At 37.1% G+C, this 23,824-nt stretch overlaps 2 protein-coding genes across 8 annotated transcripts; one reads left to right on the forward strand and one right to left on the reverse strand.

The window, feature by feature from the left end:
* The first annotated feature begins 3,272 nt into the window (after positions 1 to 3,272).
* LOC112710452 (polyadenylate-binding protein-interacting protein 3) lies at positions 3,273 to 11,940 on the forward strand. 6 transcript variants are annotated; one of them, XM_025762668.2, is made up of 15 exons: positions 3,273 to 3,620; positions 4,731 to 4,916; positions 4,988 to 5,143; positions 5,318 to 5,454; positions 5,636 to 5,826; positions 6,420 to 6,597; positions 6,725 to 6,961; positions 8,769 to 8,896; positions 8,984 to 9,044; positions 9,172 to 9,211; positions 9,439 to 9,776; positions 9,920 to 10,066; positions 11,049 to 11,147; positions 11,239 to 11,295; positions 11,602 to 11,940. In XM_025762668.2, the coding sequence occupies exons 2-15, from the start codon at positions 4,787 to 4,789 to the stop codon at positions 11,629 to 11,631; spliced, it is 1,929 nt and encodes a 642-aa protein (XP_025618453.1). In that variant the 5' UTR covers positions 3,273 to 3,620; positions 4,731 to 4,786; the 3' UTR covers positions 11,632 to 11,940. The 6 variants fall into 6 exon arrangements, with proteins under 6 accessions (XP_025618453.1, XP_025618455.1, XP_072058664.1 ...); XM_025762670.2 differs by having other exon boundaries at positions 9,172 to 9,205; XM_072202563.1 differs by having other exon boundaries at positions 3,294 to 3,620; positions 4,760 to 4,916.
* Positions 11,941 to 12,822: 882 nt separating this feature from the next.
* Positions 12,823 to 17,815, reverse strand: LOC112710453 (protein APEM9). Of its 2 annotated transcripts, none has more exons than XM_072202566.1 (7): positions 17,317 to 17,815; positions 16,773 to 16,860; positions 16,443 to 16,592; positions 15,639 to 15,716; positions 15,038 to 15,320; positions 14,409 to 14,752; positions 12,823 to 13,262 (listed from the first exon to the last, which is right to left on the reverse strand). In XM_072202566.1, the coding sequence occupies exons 2-7, from the start codon at positions 16,850 to 16,852 to the stop codon at positions 13,133 to 13,135; spliced, it is 1,065 nt and encodes a 354-aa protein (XP_072058667.1). In that variant the 5' UTR covers positions 16,853 to 16,860; positions 17,317 to 17,815; the 3' UTR covers positions 12,823 to 13,132. The 2 variants fall into 2 exon arrangements, with proteins under 2 accessions (XP_072058667.1, XP_025618457.1); XM_025762672.3 differs by having other exon boundaries at positions 16,773 to 16,893.
* Positions 17,816 to 23,824: the final 6,009 nt, after the last annotated feature.

The following is a 23,824-nucleotide window of genomic DNA, read 5'->3' on the forward strand; positions in this document are numbered from 1 at the left end:
GAATAATTGTGCCAAATATAAATTTATTATCTTAAATTAAGATTTAAAAAAATAAAAAATATTATTATCTATTTATAAATATTGTATAGTCCTTCTCTTTAATATGATATCTATTTACTATGTATTGATTTTTAATAATTTTAATATAATTAATTTTTTTTATTAATTAAAATTTTTTAATAGTCCTTAGCACTAATTTCCCTTATATATTCTCTTGTCAATAAAACTTTTTAATAACAATTCGGATTTCAAAAGTTTATTATTAATTGGCTTGGAAAAATATTGAAGAAGCAGCTTAGTATTATGAAATGGCAACTCAGATATAAAAGTATAAATATTTTTATATTAATGACCTTAATTAATTTTTAGAATTTAATTCTGGTATACGTTCAGTATAAAATAGTTTTATACTTACATCACATAAGTAAAAATAAGAAAAAATTATAAAAAATATCTATGAAGTTATGAATACTGACAAAAGTACCTATAAACTAAGGAAATTAACGCTATACCTATGGAAGATGAGTTCTGTAAATTCTAAATTTTTATTAACTTTTTAATAAAATTTTCAAACTACCCTCGTGTTTTATCTTCAACCTTTTGCTTCACCACCGCTTCTTCTTCCAAAATTTCCAACCTTTCACAATCGTCCACCTGTTGAGACTTGTTGAATCTGTGAACCTCATCCATAAGTAGAAACGGTTTTTGGATTACTCTTCATTCTCAGCTTTTTGGCCTCATCTACGGCATCTCTGACATCTTTGGCTCCACTAATGACGGCGAATAAAGAGACAACACAATAAATTGGTGATGGGGAAGGAGTTGACAATAGCTCTGGCGATGGTGGTCTTGTTGATGTCGGGAGACCCCAAAGGAGAATGAAGGGAGACAGTTGCGGTGGATGGCGGGGCGAAGGAGGGAAGTGGGAGAAAGGAGAGTGTCCTAACCAACGACGTCGTCGAGGGTTCTGGGACAGAGGCACTTGTATAAGAGCTTGTGGGTGTTCTTTTTGGAAGGGCAAAGAGGGTTGAAGAAGGAAGATTGAGGATTGGAATTTGAGGAGGATAGTGATCTTTGGCGTTTTGAGAGCGGGGATACCTTGTTGTATTGTTGTTGCTCAACATCAATTGCTTGCTCTTCTTGTGGGTTTATGGAGTGCTTTGAGTGTGAGACGAAAAACCGTTCTATCTTCGGTTGCGTGGGCACAGGCAGCGGAAAGGTGAAGAGTTTGATTTGTGAGCGAGGATCTATTTGGTGGCTTTCACGGTGGATTTGCCGTCAACGACAGCCAGGACGCGGCAGAAGATGTGCGGCAAGCAACGAAGCTTCTTTTCCAGAGGCGGTTGCGGTGTCGACACTACCATTGATTTTGGCCTCGTCTGTTGTAATAGTTTTAGAGTCCATGTCAAGGATTTCAAAGATGCAAATTGGGTTATGGAGGGTTGAAAAAGTAAGTTGAAGTTGAGGATAGGGATAGTTTGAAAATTTTATTAAAAAGTCAACAAAAATTTAGAGTTTGGATATTTTTGTTTTTTCATGGGTATAGCGTTAATTTCCTTAGTTTATGGGTATTTTTGTTGTGTTCGTAAATTTTATGGGTACTTTTGATCATCTTTCTGTAAAAATAATTATTTTTCACATTGACCACGGAAATATTCATCCAAACAACGGGCACAACTATATAAAACGCTTTATACTATTAGGCATTAGCTCATCAAACTTAAACTCAATAATTTAAGAATTTCACTAGGGAGTAGGGATGGCAACACCACCCGAACTCGCAGTACCCGCCCCGGTATATATATAATATATAATTTTAATATATAATATGTGTAATATATATAAAATAATTAGTAAAATGATTGATAATATTGTATCATATTTAAAATGTTACTTTAATTTATGTTATGTATGTGATGATAGTTATATAAATTTTGAAATTTAATTTTATTTATTAGATTTTAATAATTATAGGGGCAGGGCGGGGTACCCGCGAGGGCAGGTTAGGGTTCAACCATTTACTACTTGCGGGTAGGAGCGGGGCAGGTTATTGTAAGGCGGGGCAGGGTCGGGTGAGCAAAAATCGCCCCGTTGCCACCTCTACTAGGGAGACAATGAGGAATCTTGACAATATGTACAATGGATTTTAAATTTGGCCAAATACAAGAAAAAAAACCCAAACAGTTATTTCAAAAAATTAACTATTCCAACCCTAACTTACCAATGGAATTTATCCAAACACCCTGTCCCCCTCCCCCCTAACCGTCTGCTATCCATCCTCATCAATCATCCCACTTCTCTGGCGTTAGAAGTTTTCTCATCTGCCATCAAACAATCATCCACGTAGTTATTTAAATAATCATCCGACTACCTAGTGAAATAACTATCTAGCACTTATTAATTGTATATACTTAAACTAAATCAGACAAAATAATCATCCAATTAAGAATTAAAATAACCATCTACATACCTAATAAGTTAAACATCCAACATCTAAATTCATCAATCTTCAATCCACTTGAGACGAAATACAGCAACAGCAACATGATATATACATTATTTCTCAATTCTCTCATTGTTTTTTAGATGCATGTGTGGGGACATGGATCTCAATATAGAAAGGGACCAAATTTTCTAAAAGAAACACAACCAACAGCAATGCTAAGGCTTCCATGCTTCTGTTGTGCGCTAGGTTGTAAGTACAACATAGACCACCCACCATAACGTGCTCCTGCGAGCACTGTCGCGCCACCAACTTCATAGCCGGTCAGATAACCATCACCATGAAGATGACAACCCCAAGTCGGAGAGAAGAACCCACACGGACACTAGAGGACTCTTGTGGCCACCGCTACCGTCGGCCTTTACGACGAGCGCTACAGCGAGGGTGAGGAAGATTTAGGCCGCAACGTCATTGAAGGCGGCAACAACTATGGCGATTTTGGGGTGTGTGACAGACGCAACATGCGCGAAAGGGTGTCTTCGTCAGACATTTTTAAACAGTTGGGTGGCGTCAAGTTGCATTCTGAGCGACGAACAGTGGTGATCTTTGCGACGGCAATTCGGAATGAAAAAGACTATCAAAGAAAAAAAATTGTAACACGTTTTTCGCACGCATAAAATGAAAAAATATGTCACTTTTCCATAACTAAATTTTTATATTTTTAAAATTTAAAATTTAAAATTATTAAAAATTAATTAAATTATTTATTAATTAATTATAATTTCAATTTTATCCTTATTATACAAATTGTGCACTAAATTTACTGTCTCCCGTACTTTTTTCATAATTTAATTTAAGATAAAACGAAAACAAAAACGAAGAGGTAGGCCTGTAGGGTGACAAAACAGAGCTCACGGTGGAGGCGAAAACAGCAGATCAGTGCTTGTGTTCTGATTCCTCAGCGCAGCGTTTTTCTCCTTTTGTCTTTGTGCCTTCAAAAATCTCAAAAACCATTCTTTCATTTTCCTTTCCATTTCCGATTCGCGATCACCAAACCAAGCCAAGCCAAGCCAAACCCACTCTTTCTCCTCTTTCGAATCCCTAACCCCTCTTTCTTCGCATTCCCCAACTTCAAAATCCCCCCAATTCCATTCTGATCCACTATCCCCATTAACCAGTAAGGTTCCTCCCCATTCTCCTCTCTCTGTTTTTCAATTGTTTAATACGATGTGCTTATTGCTATGCAATGCATGCTTTCAAATCGGTTGCTACATGAAAATTTTGTTTTTATTTTTTTCAATATTTTTGTTTTATTTAATGATTCATTAACGTTGATTAATTAATTGATCTCTGGGTGCATATCATGAACTTTCGGGCCGTGTGCATTTGTGAATGCAAAAAGTAAACATGAGGGGGGAAAAATTGACTGGAATATGGGGAACAAGACTGAACGGAGGTAAATGGAATTAAGATTCCACCTAGCAAAGTAGCCTACGGAAATGTATTGTTGGGGGTTCTAGCCTTTATGTTTTAATCAGCTATTAAGCTTTGGAAGTCAACCTTTGAAATTTAAGACATTATTGTAGACTGGGAGTTGCATTGATTAAAGGTATTAGGGTTCCGAAGTTTGTTTCAAGGCTTTAGATTAAAGGAAATATGATTTGTTGGTTCTGGTTATTCATTTTGATTATGCAAGGTGTAGTTGTTAGAAAGTAAAAGGGTGCTGGAATGTGGGTTCCTAATGAAATTGAGTTGTTCCAGACCGGGACTTCAAATTTATTTTGGGTTCTGTTTTAGCTGATAAAGGCCAGAATAAGTTCTGGGGGCATATTCTTCTGTTCTTTATGAAAATGGGGTTGAATTTAATGTTTCAGTGAGGAGGGAGAGAGGATAATGATGAGTGAACAGTTAGTCTGAGGAAGGTTGCTTTTTCATGCTTTATTAGAAACACCTTTGATATGCTTAAATTCCCGTGAAATAAAGCTTAAAAGGTTAGCTTGTTAAGAATCTTAAATGTCCAAAAAAAGATTTAAAAAAAAGCATCAGACTCTCAAACGTATAGGCACTTGGATCTTGTCTGTTGTAAATAGTGCTTTAAATAGTTTTCTCATGAATTGCTAGATCATCCAAATATGGAGTCAATTTTTTCATTTATTAATATATTGTTGAATGGGTATTTCTTCTTGGCAAATAATAGAATTGTTTGTGGTTTTTTCATTTTATATCTCACTCCTTTGTAATCTTTAAGAAAGTCTTTAAACATTGTTGTTTCATATCCATCTTCTAGATAATAAATTGGCTTCCAAAGTATTCTAGATCAGTGGAGCAGGGGTGTGTTTCAGGATGAATTTGCAACAAGTGGGGCAATCTAAATCATCTAATGGATATGGTCGTCGGAAGTATGAAAAAGGAGCAACTAAGTCTGACAGTAAAATCTCATCTGGAAAATCAAATACCAGCAGTGTAGCTGAAGGTGCACTTTCTGACCTAATTTAAATTTATCTATTTTACACCCCATGTTGCTGATATTTGTTATCGTGGCAGTGACTGGCAGTAAAAGTGGTACTTATGAGAGTCCGTCACATGATCGGCTAGTGTATGTAACATCATCTCTTCTTGGGCATCATGTAGAAGTCCAGGTGAAAAATGGATCTATATACTCTGGAATATTTCATGCAACAAATACTGAGAAAGATTTTGGTATGTTCTGTAATATTCATTTAATTGGTTTTGGCAATATGAAATTGAAGGCAATCATCTTTCTGTACTATTTGTCTGAATAGATAATTGGTTCATGTTTTGATTCTTACTTTTATAGGTCATAGAGATTTTGACATTTTTTTTCTGCTTATATCATCAATATTGCACTTTTAGGAATAATTTTAAAAGTGGCTCGCCTGATAAAGGATAGCTCTTTGCAAGGGCAAAGATCCAGTGTAGAAATTGTCAGCAAGGCTACTTCTAAGACTTTAATTATACCTTCCAAAGAGCTTGTACAAGTCATAGCGAAGGTTTGCTACTTTACATGTATCTGCATTATTGTGGTCCATTTTTCTTTAAAAAAAAATTTAATTACATGCTATATAGAGATGAATGATTTTTGAAAAACTGTAGTTTAGGATTAGCTGAAGTTTCTTTGAATGCACTTTCAGCTATGTTGTTGATGCTATTTGTTATGTGTTGTCTTTTCAGGATGTTGCTGTTACTAGGGATGGCCAGCCTAGTGAATCTCATTATGCTATGCATCAGGATATAATGGTTGATTCAGTTATATCTCAATCTCGCCATGTCGAGATGGGGAGAGAATTACAACGATGGGTACCTGATGATGATGATCCACAATGCCCTGAACTGGAAAATATCTTTGATGGCCCTTGGAATAGGTAGTTTTACATTTCTCTTGTTGTCTTTAAAAATCGTTGGTCTTTAATCATTAAGATGAGGCTGAGCTGAGTCTATGACATTATGTTCTGAACCAACGGGAGGATAAGAACTAGAGTTTGTTACATAATTTGGCAGGTATAGGAACCACAATCAGGGAATATTTTGTGTAGTGGATTTGGGGTGTGAATATTTGGCAAGAGTGAGATGTAGGGAAGGATTCCGTCATTTTGACAGGAAAATACCACTGAGGCTGAAGAGCTTCAATGTGCTCAAGAGTGTGTGTTTTTTTGTGTGTGAGCGCGCGTATTTTTATTTTTTTTTCCCTCAGTACTATTAAGTCTTTCGCTGTTTTATTAGCAAAAATACCAGAAAGTTCCAGACTGAGTTGCTCAGAGCTTAGGTCTAAAGGAGCATATTCAACAAATTTCATTTCCATTTGTTATATATCTTGATTATAACCAGTTTAACACACCGCGACTACCATTAATTTTTTTTTGTTCAATAATTTCATCTTTTTTTACTTTAGTTTCTTCACGGCTCTGCCATCTTGTTTTGCACTGACAACTTTTTTTTTTTTTTGGTATTTTTCTAGGGGATGGGATCAGTTTGAAACAAATAAAACGTTGTTTGGTGTAAATAGCACATTCAATGAAGACCTCTACACAACAAAGCTTGAAAAAGGGCCTCAGATGAAAGAGCTGGAACAAAAAGCTTTAAGAATAGCAAAAGAAATTGAAGGGGAGGATACCCATGATCTTCATCTGGCAGAGGTTGGTCTGGCTTCTTCTTTTTTTTTAACCTCCCCCTTTTCCTTTGTAAGTTTCTATAATTTTTATGTATAAAAGGCTTCTATATTTTTTTATGTGAATTCCTCAAACACTATGATTTTTTCAACAGGAAAGAGGCCGTTATCATGATGATTTTGATAGTGATGAAGAAACCAGATTCTCTTCAGTATATAGGGGAAAAGGTGTTGATGACAGTGGATATGATGAAGATGAGGAACCAAGGTTGGATTCATACAATTCTGAAACATTTGGCAGCATCACAGGTTCGGTCATTAAGAATCCGGGTGAAATAAGTGGTGGAAAAGCCAACAATGGAGCACAAACTTGGTCAAACTTCTCTAAAATGGTATCTCCTCAGCCAATTTATTGACTAAAGCTGTTACACTTCAGTAAATTTCAAACACTTTTCACTAGTTAGTCCTTAATTGGCTTGAATGCTTCCATCATGTTTAATACATAACTGATTTTTATAATTAATTCCTTTTAGATCTGCTGGCATACAAAAATTTGTAAGCTAGATAATAATGGCATGCCCCATGAACTGTTGTTTAATACTCGGCATCAATATTGTGGGTTCTATTTAAGTTGCTTCTAGTTCAGGAGTTCAGGTGTGGGTTTATGACCTAACTCCTAACAGGACTAGATGGAGGGAGGACAGGTACAACCGTTTGGGAATCTATTAATCTAATGATATTACTGGGTTGATCTATATCTATGTCATGGTGCGAGTGATGACATTGCTTTTCCAAGCTTTTTTTCTCCTAACTGGATTGGCATTAATGAGTTCATGAGACAAATATGATTTGTTAGATGTTTGCTTCCCGGTGCCCTGAGTTCACAGTTGTCCATCCATAAATTACGAAATCAATGACGATAAAAAGGAAAATTTTCCCCACCAAAAAAATAAAATAAAAAAGGTAGCAAAGAATAACAAGCATCCAATATAGTTTTTTCAGATAAAAGAATGAAGATGAGAGGATAAGAGACCCTTCTAAGGTAATGAAAGATGAATGGAGTGGAAAATTATGTCAAGAGGATAGGCAATAAAGACAAGAAGTTAGATTAAAGGATGAATCACTTGCCCAATGGCCCTTCCGTAAGTGATAGTGTGAACCATCAACCTTCAAGGAAAGCAAACATTTGAAGGTAGAACTAGAATTACAATGATAAATAAATTTCCAGGGCTAGAATGAGCAGCATTGGTAGAAATATTAGCATTTCAACCATTTTGCCCAAGGCATACTTAACTCTTGTTAACTTCAGCCATAGAGGATGAGACTCTCAAGGAAACCACCATAGCCATTTTGAAGCCATGGTATTGTTCTTAGACACCATATTGCCCAGACTTCAAGCCTCCTTCCTTTTCAGGCCAACAACCAACCTCCCAACTCATTAGATGATCACGAGCCCCAACATGAATCTGAAGCACCAAACCAAAGAAAATCCCTTGTAATCTTTTCAATGATATTGGTCAACCCCGTTGGAATAATAGGCATCTAGATAAACATGCAAATAAGAAAACGAAAAAAATGAACCACTATAGCTGGTTCTTACTGCTTGGGGACGGTCTTCAGCAGACCATTGGGAATAAAAGGGGAAGAACTCAAATAAAATAGGGACACAACAAAATTTCTTTTATCGAAGCTTCAAAAGAAATTAAGCCTTCTAAATCCTTTAGGTATTCGATTCTTTATTGTTGTTGCTGTCATTTGAAGTTCCATTTCTACCTTTTCTTCAGTTATATCCCTTAAATCAACTAACTACATCTCCATGTGGTGGAGAGATGACTGCGGATCACAAAACTAGCTGCATTACTGAAAGGCCTTGTAGAAAATACTTCCTTGTGAAATGCCTCCCTCACTCAGCTTTTTGACAGCTAAGCAGGACAGACTTCCTCTTTAGAAGAAGCATTAATAGAGTCAACCCTAAAACATATTGCTGGATATGGTTAAATATCTTTCATTTTGGCAAAAAGAATCTTTTGAAACAAAGGCCAATATATATTCTAGAACAATACTTTGGGTCTAGAACAAAATTTCAATAGTATGTTTCTTTTGTTTGAGTTTTTGGTTTGACCTCCTTACTCCCTTTTAATAAAATAGTGCCTTTGCTTCTGGAGTCAGGATAACCTTTCATGTTACTTTTTTGCACAGGATCACTCACAGTCATCTCTGTCAAATACTGGTGTGGATTTAGGCCGCTCTGGTGCTGATGATCATGCTAAGCAATTAGCATCTGAACTCTCTACTCAAAATTACTCATTTCAAGATGGAGAATGCAGGTCTTTATTTGCTTCTGCTAATTATATTTTAGAACTTAAAATATAAATATCAACTGTCATGAGTTCTCAAATCCAGTATACTTTCAGGATTCAGAATTGTGTTAGTGATCCAAATGAAACCAGTGGTAATGCCACAGAAGAAAATCAGGTAGCAAGTTGAGGTTTCGGTGTTGTTTCTGATATGTTTACAAAAATATGTTGAATGAGATTGCAGCTAGAATGAAACTCCTAGATCTCATTTTTTTATTCATTTTCCTTTTCATTAACTGATGCAGCAAGCTGAGGATGTCCGCCTGTCAAAATCTGAGGGTTCGTGTAATTTCTTTTTCGTCTCTCTGAATTGATTAGGTCATTTGACTATGCCCGCATGCAATGAATATGGATGAAATACAAACCTCATTTTCTCCATTTTTTTATTGTTAAAGGAGTACTGAAACATTCTGTCTGTACTGGATGCTCTCATCTAGTTATGAACATGTTCATTTAGTGGTTAATTCCTTCATTGTACATGGATCCCTCTTATTGTAGCAGTTTTAATGCAGATTTACAGCCACCACATAACTTGAAGAATGTCGTCTCTGTCTCTGATAAGGGGGAATCATTGCCTAATACCACCTCCTTTACCCCTTCACCACATATTATATCAAAGGGTCTTGAAAAAACTGGGTTATGTGGGGAGTTTACTACTGGGACTTCAGCATCTGGCAGATCTAGTGAACAAACAAAAGCTGCAAATTCACGTGGAAGAGTAGGTAGTGCCTCATCATCTGGTTCAGATAATGTGGGCGGTGTGGCCGCATCTTCTGGTTCTGGTCTATCTCCGAGTTCTTCAGTTGGATCATTGTCTTCTGAAAGATCTACTTTGAATCCCCATGCCAAGGTGCGAAAGTTCAAGATTGACTTTTTAATACGCGAAATTGCATGTACAAATGCTGGTTTTTCTTTTGGGTTATAAGTTCTGGTTGTTTATATTATTGATGTCTCTCTGAACTTGCCCTTTTTTGGTTTTCCACTTGATGTCAGGAATTCAAGCTTAATCCTAATGCCAAGAGTTTTATTCCGTCCCAAAATCCTGTTAGGCCCCGATCCCCAGTCTCTGATGGTTCCTTCTATTTCCCAGCTAATGTATCTACTGTACCAAATATGCCCGCGATGCCCATGGGTATTGGAGTAAGTATATTATGGAAAGATATTCTCAATATCCAATGAGGAAATCATGTATTATATTAGTGTTTGAACATGTATTATACTATTATAGTTACAGAAGATATTTTATTTGAAAACCCCATTTGTCGTAAGGATCCATTTTGAATACTACTTGGTCTACCACATGTCTCTTCCTGCAGTGAACTAATGTTGGATGGATTAGGACTTATGATATACTTTTCTATTCTTAGTTTCTTACTGTGGTGGTGTTCGAATATCCAACTTCAGTTGTTAGGTTAGCTTAAGAGGTGTGAATTTCCTACCGAGTTTCGGTATGAAAAGATTTGAATATATTACTCCTTGTTTCCCTTTTTGGAATGGGTAAGAAAATTTGACTGGATACTAAGGGAAATCCATCTTCTAAGCTTCACTATTTGAGCCATGGTACTATCCTTGGAAGATGAAACTAATATTTATTAGAAAAAGCGTCTTCTGCCTAAACCAAAGTTGGCTTCATTTCCCTTTTTTTCAAATGAATGTATAATGGAATATCTCTCATTTGATAGCTGCCCTAATTTATTGGAGAGTTGCATCTTTGGTTCCATATTGTATAGCAGAATTGAGAATGCTAGGGAGGACATTTGGATTTACTATGGAATATATTGATTAGAAGTGATGACATTTGGATTTACTGTGGAATATATGGAGCAGAACTGTGTAATAATGGGTTTGCAGTGACTTCGTCAAGTCTATTAAGAAATTTGACTGCACCCATGGAATGAAGAAGTGCTATGGAAACCAGTTCCTCCCAAACTATATAAAATTCTCACTAAGGTTGAACATTGTACTTGTGGTGGTCAAAGGAATTCTACGTGTAAATAATCTCATTGTAAATCAACGGCATCGTCTGATCTAACTGACCCCACCTAGTGGGATAAGGCTCTGTTATTGTTTTGTTGTTGTTGAACATTGTACTTAAAGCTGAGATTTTGCATTTGGTGTGCAGGTTGGTAATACTTTTGCTGGGCCACCACAGCCTATGATATATAATCCGCAGGTAGCACAAATGCCATCCCAAGCATATTTTCATCCAAATGGACCACAGGTTGGATTTTGCTGGAACTTTCTCATTTGAAACTTTTATATGCATATCGATGCTTCAGAATTATTCGTTAATATTTTGGATCTAATTGCAGTATGGACAGCTTCTTGGTCATCCTAGGCAGGTTTTGTACATGCCAAGCTACCTACCTGTAAGGATTCATATATTATACTGTATGCCTTGTCCTCGTGCTTTTATTACTATCTATTTGTGTATTTATTTATTCATATATTATATATTGTGGGAAAGAAAAAAGGTTTAACTCGGTTATCCCAGTATAGTTATATATACTGATGTATCATGGACGTTACTCATTCTTCCATGTAACATTCTGGGGAAGACATGTCCTCATTTAGATATCTGAATTCGAACAATCCCTCCTACCATTTGTAAACTTAGAGCAGTTTCATACTCAGTTTTTCTTGGAACTCAAGTCTTATTGTTCGATATTTTGCAGGAAACGCCGTATAAGGGACGAGATTATTGACCACTTGGCTGACTCCACTGTTTCTTACCTGAAAAGAAAAACCAGACTCGATTTCTTAAAATGTGTCTTAGATGACGAGGATTTCAGCAGAGCAGCGTGTGGGAGGATCCCGCAGTAGTACGATCATTTCCCAGACCGAGCTGGCCACCCCATTTGGGATATAAGTTAATGATCTGTATTAACATGTATTTTCTGGGATTGTGTTTTCGGTGATGTTGTACACATTTTACACGGAGTCATCTTTGTTTTCTTCAGCGATATATTAATATGCTAAATTTATTTTAATTCATGTCTTCTCCCGTTTAATCACTTTTACAGTGTTTTGATTTCTGGTCTTGTCTACACCGTAGCCAAAAAAATTGAGTCGCCATTTTCTGTTACACCCGCTCTCTACTCGCTGTTTTCTATATTCTTGCTTTATTCTCGAGCTTCAATTTTACTCCACACTTCTTTACTTGTAGATTATCTTAATCTCACGTGAGTGCGTTATATTGTGCTGAGTGGGATAAGTATTATGTTAAACTACATTTATTACACCTTCTCTGGGTATGGCCTATCTCCTAGAGCAAAGTATTATAATAGACTACATTTATGTACTATATTGCCCTTCTATAGTTCCATACTATCATTCTTTGAGCTCTAACCCACTCATTGTTTTAAGTTGGAAAAGATCATTATGGGATCCATGGGATCATAAGTTCATAACCTTCAATTGTTGTTTATACGTTATCTTTCCATTGAAGATTTCCTTCATCTAGCTTATGAGCTATGGAATTTGTGAAACGTTGGATCAATCCTATGTTTGCCCCGTGTTCGTTGAAGGTTTTAGAGGGAAAGAGAGAATCTAGATTGAGAAGAATGGTGTAGTGCAGTATCACTACTCAATAATAGAATGTTTACAATGTAGTATGTTCAGTTAATTATAGAAACTACTAACAACTTTAGAGTGAAATGCAGCTGGCACATCAACAAAGGCAAACAATCTTTTGTTGATATTCACACGAATGAAGCATAAGAGATGCATTCATGCAAAATATGCCATTTTCTAATTAGACTAATGAATAAGTCAGGAACAAACTATTATTTTGGTCCTCAAAATTTAGCTTTTGTCAAAATGAACTTTGAAAGTAAGAAATAACATTTTAACCCCTCATTATTTTTAAAAGGCATAATACACAGCTTGATCTTCTATTGTGCTACCAACTTGATCTTCTATTGAAGTAAAAAAAAATATAATCACATTGCTGCTAATGACAGAAATTGCATCCAGCAACGATATGAAATAATCAATTTTAAAATTATTATCATAATAGTACACTGATTTCAACTACTACTACTACACAAAATAGAATACATAAATTGATGTGTAGCTTGGAGTCATGACCTCGAGAATTATGAGTCCTACGGCCTTACAGATCAGCATAAGGAAGTGCATCTTGAAATATCTATTAAGTATTTCTTATACCCAACCCAGAAAAGGTCATGCTGATCAACAGTTGCGTCATCGACCTTGATTTGCAGCAGCGGCAATTGGCTGAACAGCTGCAAGAGGATTTACTTCATATGAAAATGCAAGCTGCCACAAATCTACCAAAGCTCTCTTCATTGCGGTTACTTGTGTTCTTACCATCCTGAATGAATACGCAAACACTGATATCAACTGAATCCAAAAGCAAATAGAGATCATACCAAGAGCTTGTTTCTTACAAATTCATATTTGATCACATCAAAGATACCAGGCGTTCAAGTAAAAATAAGTGTTTCTAAATGTTTGTGAAGCACACATTTAGTGTACAAAAAGAGAATGGAAGTATTTCTCTGGCATGAGGAGTTATTAATTTATTATATGACAGTGTAACAGACCAGCCTGGTTATAAAAGGTTGCTTCAACCACAGGATTAAACATGAAATTATGAACAAACGAAATCAGATAATTAATTACTTCACCACAAAAGAGTAGAAAGTGAAATGTTTTAGTCATGTTGAAAACAGATTACTTGGGAAACTTCAATACAAAATTTTGGAAAATTTTAGCCTGGGTGGGTAAAACAGTTTCAATTGATACGAAAACATGAATCAAATCTAATACATGGTCAAAAATAAAATAAATCACAAGGGGCGACCTTGAATTGCAAAATATTGCCTTCAACTTGATGAAATAAAAAAATATTTACCTTAGTCAGTCCATTAGGTCTACTAATATAGAATGGCATGGTTCTTCAGAACATGTTTCCAACATAACTACAAATACGGTATCTTAGTCTCAATTTGTCATGTTTAAAATCACAAATACTTCACCAGTCATTTACGAGTTCAAGAAGTTCATCTGTCCTTGGTAAGTGCATCCATTTATCAAGGTAACATCACTTCATATTTCATTGCGTGATATACAACATTCCCTTGCTCTATATACAAATCATGCATGAACTTATCAAAGAAGGATAATTTCTATGCAAGATAGTGCATTAGCCTTTGGCACCTCTCAATTATTTTCATAAGAGTGTGCTAGAAATTGGCATTTGTCAGTTGTGTTCATAACCTTTCACAAAGCCTGTTAACACCCCCCCCCCCCAACAAAAAAAAAAAAAAACTTGAAATGGACAGCAACCAGAATGACAAAAAGAAAGGTTAAGTTATCCTGAATCTACTTTTATATGAAATGGAGGTATGTGCTCCAAATTCCACAGTAAGACGTGGCTAATAAATTCTTGGTGTATTGACTATTAAACTAAAAAATTAGAATTTATTACTCGAGAGGCATGAATAATAGTCAGTACCTTTTTATAGTAGCTTGCTTCCTTCTGTAAACATAATAGATGAACAGGAACAAACAACTGAGCATAATCTTCCCACTAGATATTACAAACTTTGTATTGCCAAACTTCAAATTGATCGCACGAAAGCACCAGAAGCATGGTTCTATTCGCTCAGCTAGTCTTGGAACAATTTTTGAACCGTACTCTCTGTTGTCTGAATCTTTGCCGTTTAAAGATTTATGTGATCCTTCGCATACATTTTGCTCATTAACAGAATAAGCCGCATTGTCACTTGTAGGAGAGGAAACTTGAGAAAATTTTGCACTTTTAGAACAGTGCATTGAGTTTAACCTTCTCCGAAGTCCCTACAAATACAATGGTATAACAGAATTAGGACTGTAGTAAACAGAGATGAAAAACACACCAAGGAAAGGAGAATTGAGATCAATATGTTCAAAAAGAGTTTCCCCCTTCTTTTTATGAAGTTAGAACATATGGTCTAATACATGTTTTTATTTTCACCGGAAACCACCACATAAATCTGATTTGTATCTCCACTTCAAATTCCAAATAATAAAAGAATTAACTTTGATAAATACAATAAGATAAATTAATTCTACAGAGGAAAATTAACCTTGATTAATGTTTACCTGTCGGTTTTCCTCAGGCAGTGAAGCATTCTCAACCCAAGAGATTGCAAGATCCACATCTTTTAGAAGTGTGGCAAGAAGTGTGACCGCATAAACCTCGACAACTTCCAAGTATTCATCAATTCCAAGAACTAAGTGCTTGTTATATTTACTTCCGCACTCTTTCTTTGCCTCAGCAATAACAGCAACATATTGTCCATCCCCCAGATTCCATCCATTAAGAAATTCCTCCAGAAATTCTCGAATGCCAGATATAGAACCCTCAGCTATTTGAAAACAAACTCTGGAGAGAGAGAGAGAGAGAGAGAGAGAGAGAGAGAGAGATGAGTATGACTCTGCTTAAGCCGTTGCCATAATCCCAAATTCACATTATATGGAAATAAGAATAAAAAACCCTTGTCAGACACTACAAGATTGATACAGACACAAGCACAAAATGTAGAGTCCTGACAAGCTATCTGGGATGTATCTTCACAGTCAACATAAAAAATAAAAACAATCAAACAAGATGACTATAAGCTCACCATATCTGGAACGTTAAATTGTAATTATAGAGTAATCAAGATTAGGAGAAAATGCAACAAGTGAAACTAAAGCTTACCCGGTAAGAAGAACTTGAGAAGGGATAGTTTTGACTGAAGTGAAATACGATCGAAGTTGATTGAGAATATCCGGTGCCCTAAAACAGTCCATAGATTCATGAATCATAATTCAGTGATTGCTGATCAAAGACCACAATAGTAAATATTATAGAAAAAAATTAAAAAAAATGTTACATTAAAAAGAAAAGAACCTAGAAATTTAACCAACTACGAGAGTGGTTATTGAATACCACAAGTGATAGGAATGACTTTCTCTGGTCCCAAATAATTGTGCAGTTTTAATTATGCACACAGATTAAGCAAATGATTTAGAACATCTTTATTAGAGATAAATTTAAGTGAGCATACACAATTACATTTAATCTCTCTCTTTCATTTAATAGGGTTACTAGAAACAGTTAGGATTAGTTTGGATTGGCTATTATAAAAAGATCTTTTTCTAATAGACAAAAACTATTTCACATTTGGATAAACTTTTAAAAAGAGTTTTCAAATATTAAAAATGTCTTTTGCTTCTACTTTTTTTAATAAAAGTACTTTCCTTAAAAGATGTATCCAAACGAGTTTAAAACTTAATAAAAGTACTTCTTTTTATTAAAAGTACTTTTTTAACTCAAATAAACCAATCCAAACTAACACTTAATTAGTGTTGCCCAGTTTTCTAAATGGACACTTATTTGGGACCAAATGAAATTTTATAAATAAAAAGTTATATGGACTCTAGGGAGTATAAAATATTTCAACTAACTATAATTTGTTAAACAGTAACAGCTAGGGGCCTCATCCCACAGTGTACAAGTTACCTGCCAAGTTGATTGAGTGATTGAACCAGGACCATGGCAGCTGATTCCCACATATCCTGCGTTGCAACACCAGAAGAATCGTCTTGCAAGTGCTTCAAAATGGAGATAGCTATCGAAGTGGCTTCTTCATACATGGAGCAAACAAGGTAGCTGCAGTGCAAAAACACATGGATATGTAAATAAGTAGTTGTTTACAAAACTTCTATTTTTCAATGATATCCCAATTCATGATGTTATCTATTCAATGGAGTAGAAGAGTTAACTTTGAAACATGAGTCTGTGGGTAGAATCCCAATTTGCAATAAGAAAGAAAAGCATAGTATATATTACCTCTCAGAAACCTCAATTTGTTTCCATATGATTTTGTCAGCACTGGCGTCAGTTGTAATTGACATAGTCGCAGTATTCATTCTCTTAGCTTCAGAGACACAAACAAGAGCACAGAGGATGTCTGAAAATTAAAAAAAAAAAAAAAAGAAGGAAGAACAAAATCATGACCTATATTTATATTTATTGAAAACATCTAATTTACCCTTTCCAACTTTGGGTCATTTGCACTTTGGTCCTCAGACTTTTAAGAACGTGCAATACAACCCCTAAAACTTCCTAAACTGTTTATGATCCTTTAATTTATTTATTTTTCAAATAATTTGAAAATTGCTATATAGGGATAGAAAAACAACCAGGCCTATTCAACAAATGTAATTATAATATTAGGCATAAGCCACCAAGAGCATGCTACCACTCAGTTCACTCCAAGAGCACTCTCCACCACAAACAAGTAATACACCATACCAACAACATGCTCCTCCCAACTTACAAAAATTAACAAGAAAAAAAGACGAAACTGATGAAGTAGTAGATGAGTGCTTACCGGAGAAGAGAAGACGAGCGAGCAGCAGAGTCGTTCGCGTGGAGGTTTTGGCCGACCAATGGAACGGAGGTGACGGCGAAGAGAAGACGGCCGAGCAAAAACGTTCGCGACGTCGAGGAGAAGAGCTCCGAGCAGACCTTCGCGACGGCAAGGGGAAGAGGGCCGAGCAGCAGAGACGTTCGGCGGCAACGACGGCACCCTCGGGTCGATGACGAGGACAGAGACGACGAGTTCAGGGCGGCCGGCGACGACGAGGATAGAGATGGCGACGCCAACAGTAGTTCCGAATCGACCTTCTGGCGACGCGAGGAGAAGAGCAGACCTTCGAGAGGCGAGGATGGCAACCGCTGGTTGTCACCGCCGGCGCCGATAGTGGTGGGGGCTAATGAAACGTGTTTTGGGAGATGGTGACTGGTTGGCTTTGCTCTGATAGGGTTTAGGGTTGGCTTTGGTGCGTTTGTGAGAGATAGAAGGGAGCGGGGTGCTTTGCTCTGTTGTTGGTTTTCTTTGGGATCAAAACGGCGACATTTCGAAGGGTAGAATAGCGAACCGGAATGTTTAAAAACCAAGCCGGTTCTATCAGTTTACCGGTTAATTTTCAGTTCAACCGGTTTTTTGCATGACGGTTTTGGACATCAAATGAACCTGTTAGAAGATTGGTTTTCGATTAATCCAATTGAACCGATCGAACCAGTCTAATTTTCAAAATATTGCATAATATAAAAACTTAATTTAGTCTCTATCTCTCAAATAAAGTATTCTGGATATATTATTTGTGTGTTTCTTAAGATATACATGCAGAAATATATACATTAAAGACATAAATATAATAAAATTTTCATCCTCAACGTTTAAAAACGCTTTAAAATCATCCTTTCCCGAATTTTTGGACCATAATATCCTTAACTATTAATAAAAATTAAAAATAATATTAAAAAAAACCACCCCCACCCCATTTCTTCGTCTCTCTCCTCCCCCCCCCCCAATTTCTTCGTCTCTCTCTCCATCACCCCCAACCCGCCGCCGCCCCGCGTCCAGCCCGCAGCCGCCCCGCATCCAGCTCGTCGCAACCCAGCGTCCAGCCCGTGCCGCCCCGCGTCCAGCCCGCCGCCGCCCCTGCTTTTGCTTTCTGCCTTCTACTTCTTCTTATTCTTTTTCTTCTTCTTCTATGAACTGAAATCTAATGAAATCTGATGATGATGATGATGAAATCTGTTGTTGTTGCTGATGAAATCTGATGATGATGATGATGATGATGACCATGAAGAGAGGGCATGAGGAAGGGGTTGGGAGGGGGGTTACGGTAGGAGGGAAGGAGAGACGGGGAAGGGGAGGAGGAGGGGGAAGGGGAGACCGAGGGTGGGGTGGGGTGGGGGTGGGGCCAGGGGTGGGGGAGGCGAGAAGGGGAGGAAGGAAGGGATGGGGGAGGGGGAGGAGACGGGGGGTGGGGGTGGGGTGGGCGAGGGGAGGGGAGGGCGGGAAGTGGAGGAGGAGGGGGAAGGGGAGATCGAGGGTGGGGTGGGGGTGGGGGCAGGGGAGGAGGAGGGGAGGGTGGGAAGTGGAGGAGGAGGGGGGAAGGGTAGAGGGAGGGGGGTTACGGTGAGGGAGGGTGGTGGTGGTGGTGGTGGTGGTGGTGGTAGGAGAATGATGATGATGAGGGTATTTTGGTCCAAAAATTCGGAAAAGGATGATTTTAAAGCGTTTTTAAACGTTGAGGATGATTTTAATAAAAAAAAGATCGGAGACGATTTTGATTTCGACCCCAGACCTTGGGGACGAAAAAAGTACTTATCGCTAAAATTTAAATATAATAGGACACAAATCTTTTAATTTATTTACTAATTAAGCTCATACCAAAATATACAAATAATAAATTATTAAAATATCATATTACTTTCTTAAAAAATTACCACTCATAGTAGAATTAAACTAAATTAGTCATTCCAATCAAAGTAACTAAAAATTGATCACTCGGTCAGTCCAGTTCACATAAAATATCTTTTGACAACAAATATGCTAAAAAATAAAAAATATATATATGCTAAAGGACTGGTTAACTGATTAAACCAATATAATTTTTAGCGATTAACCGGTTTAATATAATAAAATATAAAAAAAACATTTTTTAGAAAAAGATATATTTATATATAAATATATTATTTTATTATATCTAGTTCAAATTCGATTGAATCTTGGTTGAATTTTTAAACTTTTGAACCTCTAACTCTATCGAATCGATTTTCAGAATCTTGTTACCACCATCAACACTTTGAGACCACTATCTCAACCAAACATTATAAAAAATTTTAACCTAATAACAAATTCAATCTAACCAATCAACACACGATCACTTTAACAAAACTTAAATCAAAATTGAAATAATTAAAAAATAACATTATACAAAATAAAAAATAACCAGAAAGAGATTTGGCGATGTAAGAGGTAAATGTGGAGGAAGATATCAAAGGAAAAGAGAGGCAGATGACAAAGAAAAAGGAAGGCGGATTTGTAATAGAGCTGTAGGCGGAAGAAGGAGAGATCGAGGAAAAAGAGGCACGAATCTAGAAGCGCATAATGTAAACTTGATAGATGCGACGAGAAGCATGGCAATTACAGCAAAGGCAACAAAGGTAGCAAAGGAACAGTCATGAAGGGAACAAAAAGAGGGAGGGAGGGGGAAAGGGAGGAAGGAAGGAAGGAGAAAAGATAACGGTGGTTTGGATGGCAGAAAAGGATGAGAACTAGTATAACGATCCGATTTTCAGTACGTCATGATCACACTGAAAATCAAGCGCTACTCACTTGCTTCCTTAAAACTTAACTAGTAATTAATATGAAGCTGTAACACACATTGTAAGAACCGGCGTTTTTACGAATAAAATTATTTAAATGTCCAAATTAAATTCCGGAAAGTTAGGATGAGAATTTGGGGATTTAAATATGATTTTTGAACTCAGTAGGTCCTTCTGAGTCAGAAAATGTGTTTTTTTTTTGCGAAAAACCGTAAAAAACCGTGAACCGGTAATCGAACCGGTTGAACCGGTTCAAGTCTGCCCGGTACTGTGCGAGAAACAGTGAGAACGGTCAAACCTCTTAGGAATATATTAGAAATAGAAAACCGGATGTTAGTGTTAAAGATTTGGCCCAAGTTAGGCCGAACGGGTTAAAAACGCTAGCAAGTTGAACCGGACCCAAGTTGGGCCCAAGTCCAACATACATAAGGGCTCATTAATGAACCCATTCATCATTAAACACACACACACACTTCAGAAATGGAGAGGAGAAGAGAAAGAATAAGAAATACTATTCACCCCCTCTCTTCTTTTCGCAATATCTTAAGCTACAGAGCTTCGATCGCTGCACCGTTTGCGGCTACGCGTTCCTTAGGACGAGCTCTACAAAACCCACCCAAAAAAGTAGTAAGGTAACCACGAAATCTTTTCTGTTCCTCCCTTCAAAGTTTCAAAAATCTAGGGTTTTGGGTTAAGTGAGATTTTGTGATTTTGGAAGTTTAGGTTTGCTCTAATCCTTGCTTAGCCTTGGATTTTGGCCATCAAATATGTTGGGAGAGGTAAGAGATACTAAACCCTTGTGAAATTTGATTTATGTTATGTCCTAGGTTGATTTGTGGTGATTTATATGTGTATAGTTTGATTATTGTATAATTTGGAGCTTTTGGAGCTTATTTGTGCTTGTTGGAGTGGAATTGAAAGCTTAGTTTGGAGTTGAGAGCTTGCTGTGCTCATTTGCGGGTTAAAGGCATATTGAAAATCGGCCAAGGTATGATTTCGGTTTCCTCTATGTAGTATATAATATTCATGGACACTTAGGCTAGTGACCCATAGGATAGGTTTGAAATTAAATGGTTGTTGAGTTGTTAAATGATGGTATGTGGTGATTTATAAGGAATTAATAATTTTTGAGTTTGATTAAGATGAACGATGGTAATATGATAATGATGGTTGATTGTGTAAATTGAAAAGTCATGGTGATGATATAAGTGATGTTGAAATTGAGGATTTGGTAGTGTGGTTGTGAAAATGTGATATATTGATGTTGATGTTGAAGATGATGAGATGTGAGTAGAAATGTGGTAAGTTTGGTGTAATGTGATATAAAGGGTGATATTTGATGAAAAATTAGAGTTTGGAATGGTTTGGTATTGTTTTGGTTGGTTTGAGATATGAAAGTTGGAAAATTTGGTAATTTGGGAACTTTTGGTAAAAGTGGATTTTTAGTGAACTTTGTCTGATCATAACTTTTGCTTCGGTTTTCAAAATCTTATGAAACTTGTCTAGAATTAAAGATCTTTGAAAACCCTTTAAATCGATATAAAGTTTGTGAAATTCGGAATTTTGTAGAGAAAGTTATGATCATTCAAAGTTTGTGGTAAAAATCTGAAATTCTGCAAAGTTGCAGAATTTCAGGATTTTTTGATATGCCCGCACGCACAGCCTTCTGTGCACGCACAACCCTGCAAAAATTCTATTTTGTGCGGACGCACAGACCTGTGCGTACGCACAGGCAGGGGAAAGGGCTCTGGTAGCAGTGCTAGCACAGGTTGAGCGCGTGCACATCAATGAAGAATTTCGACCTGTGCGGACGCACAGCCCTGTGTGCTCGCACAAGTCGGGAAGGGACGTCTGTTAGGGGCGCTCGCACAGCTTGTGCAAGTGAACAGACTCTATAAATTTTAGTACCTGTATGTACGTACAACCCTGTGCGTACGCACACTTTCAAAATCTTCCTGTGTACGCACGCACACCCCTGTGCGGACGCACACGACCTGTTTTATAATTTAAAATTTGTTTTCAACTATTTCACCTTCTCAACAAGGCTGTAAGCTTCTATAACACCATTTTAAGGCTTTTGGGGCTTATTTTGGGTAATAAATATGGGGATGATCCTAGGAGAGTTTGAGTTGGAATTATTTGAAAGGGTTAGAGGACGAAGGCTTAGGTTTCTGGTGTACTGAAGATGGGTTTGGTAGAGTGTGAAGGGAGAAAGATGTATGAATCCGAGATTTTGACGAATTAGTGAGTTCGGAATAGAAAGTCGTGGATGGATGACGATTGTGATGAGTTGGAAAGTTTGGAAATGAATGACTACGATTGAGGGGATGAGAATGAGTGGAAGTGTGCTATGAGGAGTGGCCTCTGAGTTTGATTACGTAATTATGATATGTGTTGTTCTCTGTCGTAGGGGCTGTGGCAGTATCCCGCCTACGTTCAGATGTCAGGCTTGGCGTTAAGTTTCTTACTCATTTTGATTGCTCCAGAGGAAGGTGGTAGGGCACGCATCCCTCGGAATATTTCCCTCTGAAAGGAGAAGGTGGTAGGGCACTCTCCCTTGGAATTTTCCTCCTGAGCATGGGTTTCTCTCTGATTGCAAGGTGGTTGGGTACTAACCCACAGAATCATGCGACAACCAGAGGAAGGTGGTAGCGCACACTCCCTCGGAATATTCCCCTCTGAAAGGAGAAGGTGGTAGGGCACTCTCCCTTGGAATTTTCCTCCTTATGCACAATAGAGAAACTAATTCGGGAGTTGTCGACCGGATTTGCTGTCGGGTTTGGCACAATAATCGACATGTGATATCACAGCCAATAGGACAGACATTCATCATATGCATCTCATATATGTTTGCTTGCGTTGACTACTTGAGTTTGCCTACTTGTATAATATGCCTACTTGCTTTTTGAATTACTTGCTACATACTTGAATATTACTTGTGCTTTCCCTACTTGTATTATCTGTGTTTGTCTGATTTTGAGGAGGTTAGGTAGGCGATGGCGATGTGTTCGCATGGAGGATAGGTTGGTGAAGGCTGTGAGACAAAGGTGTTTGGTTAGAGTAGAAAATCCTTTAAGAATAGATTACCCTTTTGATATACTAAGGTTTTAAGTTTTGTTAAGGTTTTACATATTATGCTTTATTGTTTAGACTGCTTTAAGCTTGAACTCTTGTGATGGATATGGAGTCTAGGATTGCCTTTGGCATCCTGGGTCTTATATCCTACATCACTGGCACCATTACCATACTGAGAACTTCCGGTTCTCATACCATATTTCTGTTGTATTTTTCAGATGCAGATCGCGACCCACTTCGGTGAGTTGTCTGATTGGTGACAAGAGTGGAGGATCCGGACACTTCTTTTTTAGTTCTTTGATTTCTTTAGAACATGTCTCTCACTTTCGTATTTTATTTTTCCTAGAGGCTTGTATTTGAGAGAACAAAACTTGTATAAGCTGTTTTTACTGTCTGGTTTCATATATGGTCTGTATATGGCTGGTCGGCTTAAACTCTGCGAGCCGTGGCTAGTTTCTTATGATGTTACACTATAATTCCATTATTCTGTTTATATCACACCTGTTCTTGTGCTTTAAGTTAGACGTTTTGTTAGTATGTTTTACGCTTTTCAAATCCTGTTTTTGAGCTATATCCTTCATCGGGCTTCTAGATATTATTAACTCCTTCTATATGTTATATGTATAAGCTTAGGAATGTCA

Source organism: Arachis hypogaea, chromosome 9 (genome assembly GCF_003086295.3).
Source record: "Arachis hypogaea cultivar Tifrunner chromosome 9, arahy.Tifrunner.gnm2.J5K5, whole genome shotgun sequence".
Classification (NCBI taxonomy): domain Eukaryota; kingdom Viridiplantae; phylum Streptophyta; class Magnoliopsida; order Fabales; family Fabaceae; genus Arachis; species Arachis hypogaea.

Bases quoted from the DNA above. Each gene is read 5' to 3' on its own strand.
- LOC112710452 (XM_025762668.2), top strand. From the start codon at position 4,787: ATGAATTTGCAACAAGTGGGGCAATCTAAATCATCTAATGGATATGGT. The intron at 9,212-9,438 runs GTAATTTCTTTT...GTTTTAATGCAG, and splicing joins GTCAAAATCTGAGGGTTCGT to ATTTACAGCCACCACATAAC. The intron at 9,777-9,919 runs GTGCGAAAGTTC...ACTTGATGTCAG, and splicing joins CTTTGAATCCCCATGCCAAG to GAATTCAAGCTTAATCCTAA.
- LOC112710453 (XM_072202566.1), bottom strand. From the start codon at position 16,852: ATGAATACTGCGACTATGTCAATTACAACTGACGCCAGTGCTGACAAA. The intron at 16,593-16,772 runs GTAATATATACT...TTTGCACTGCAG, and splicing joins CAAATTGAGGTTTCTGAGAG to CTACCTTGTTTGCTCCATGT. The intron at 14,753-15,037 runs GTAAACATTAAT...TTGTATTTGTAG, and splicing joins TGCCTGAGGAAAACCGACAG to GGACTTCGGAGAAGGTTAAA.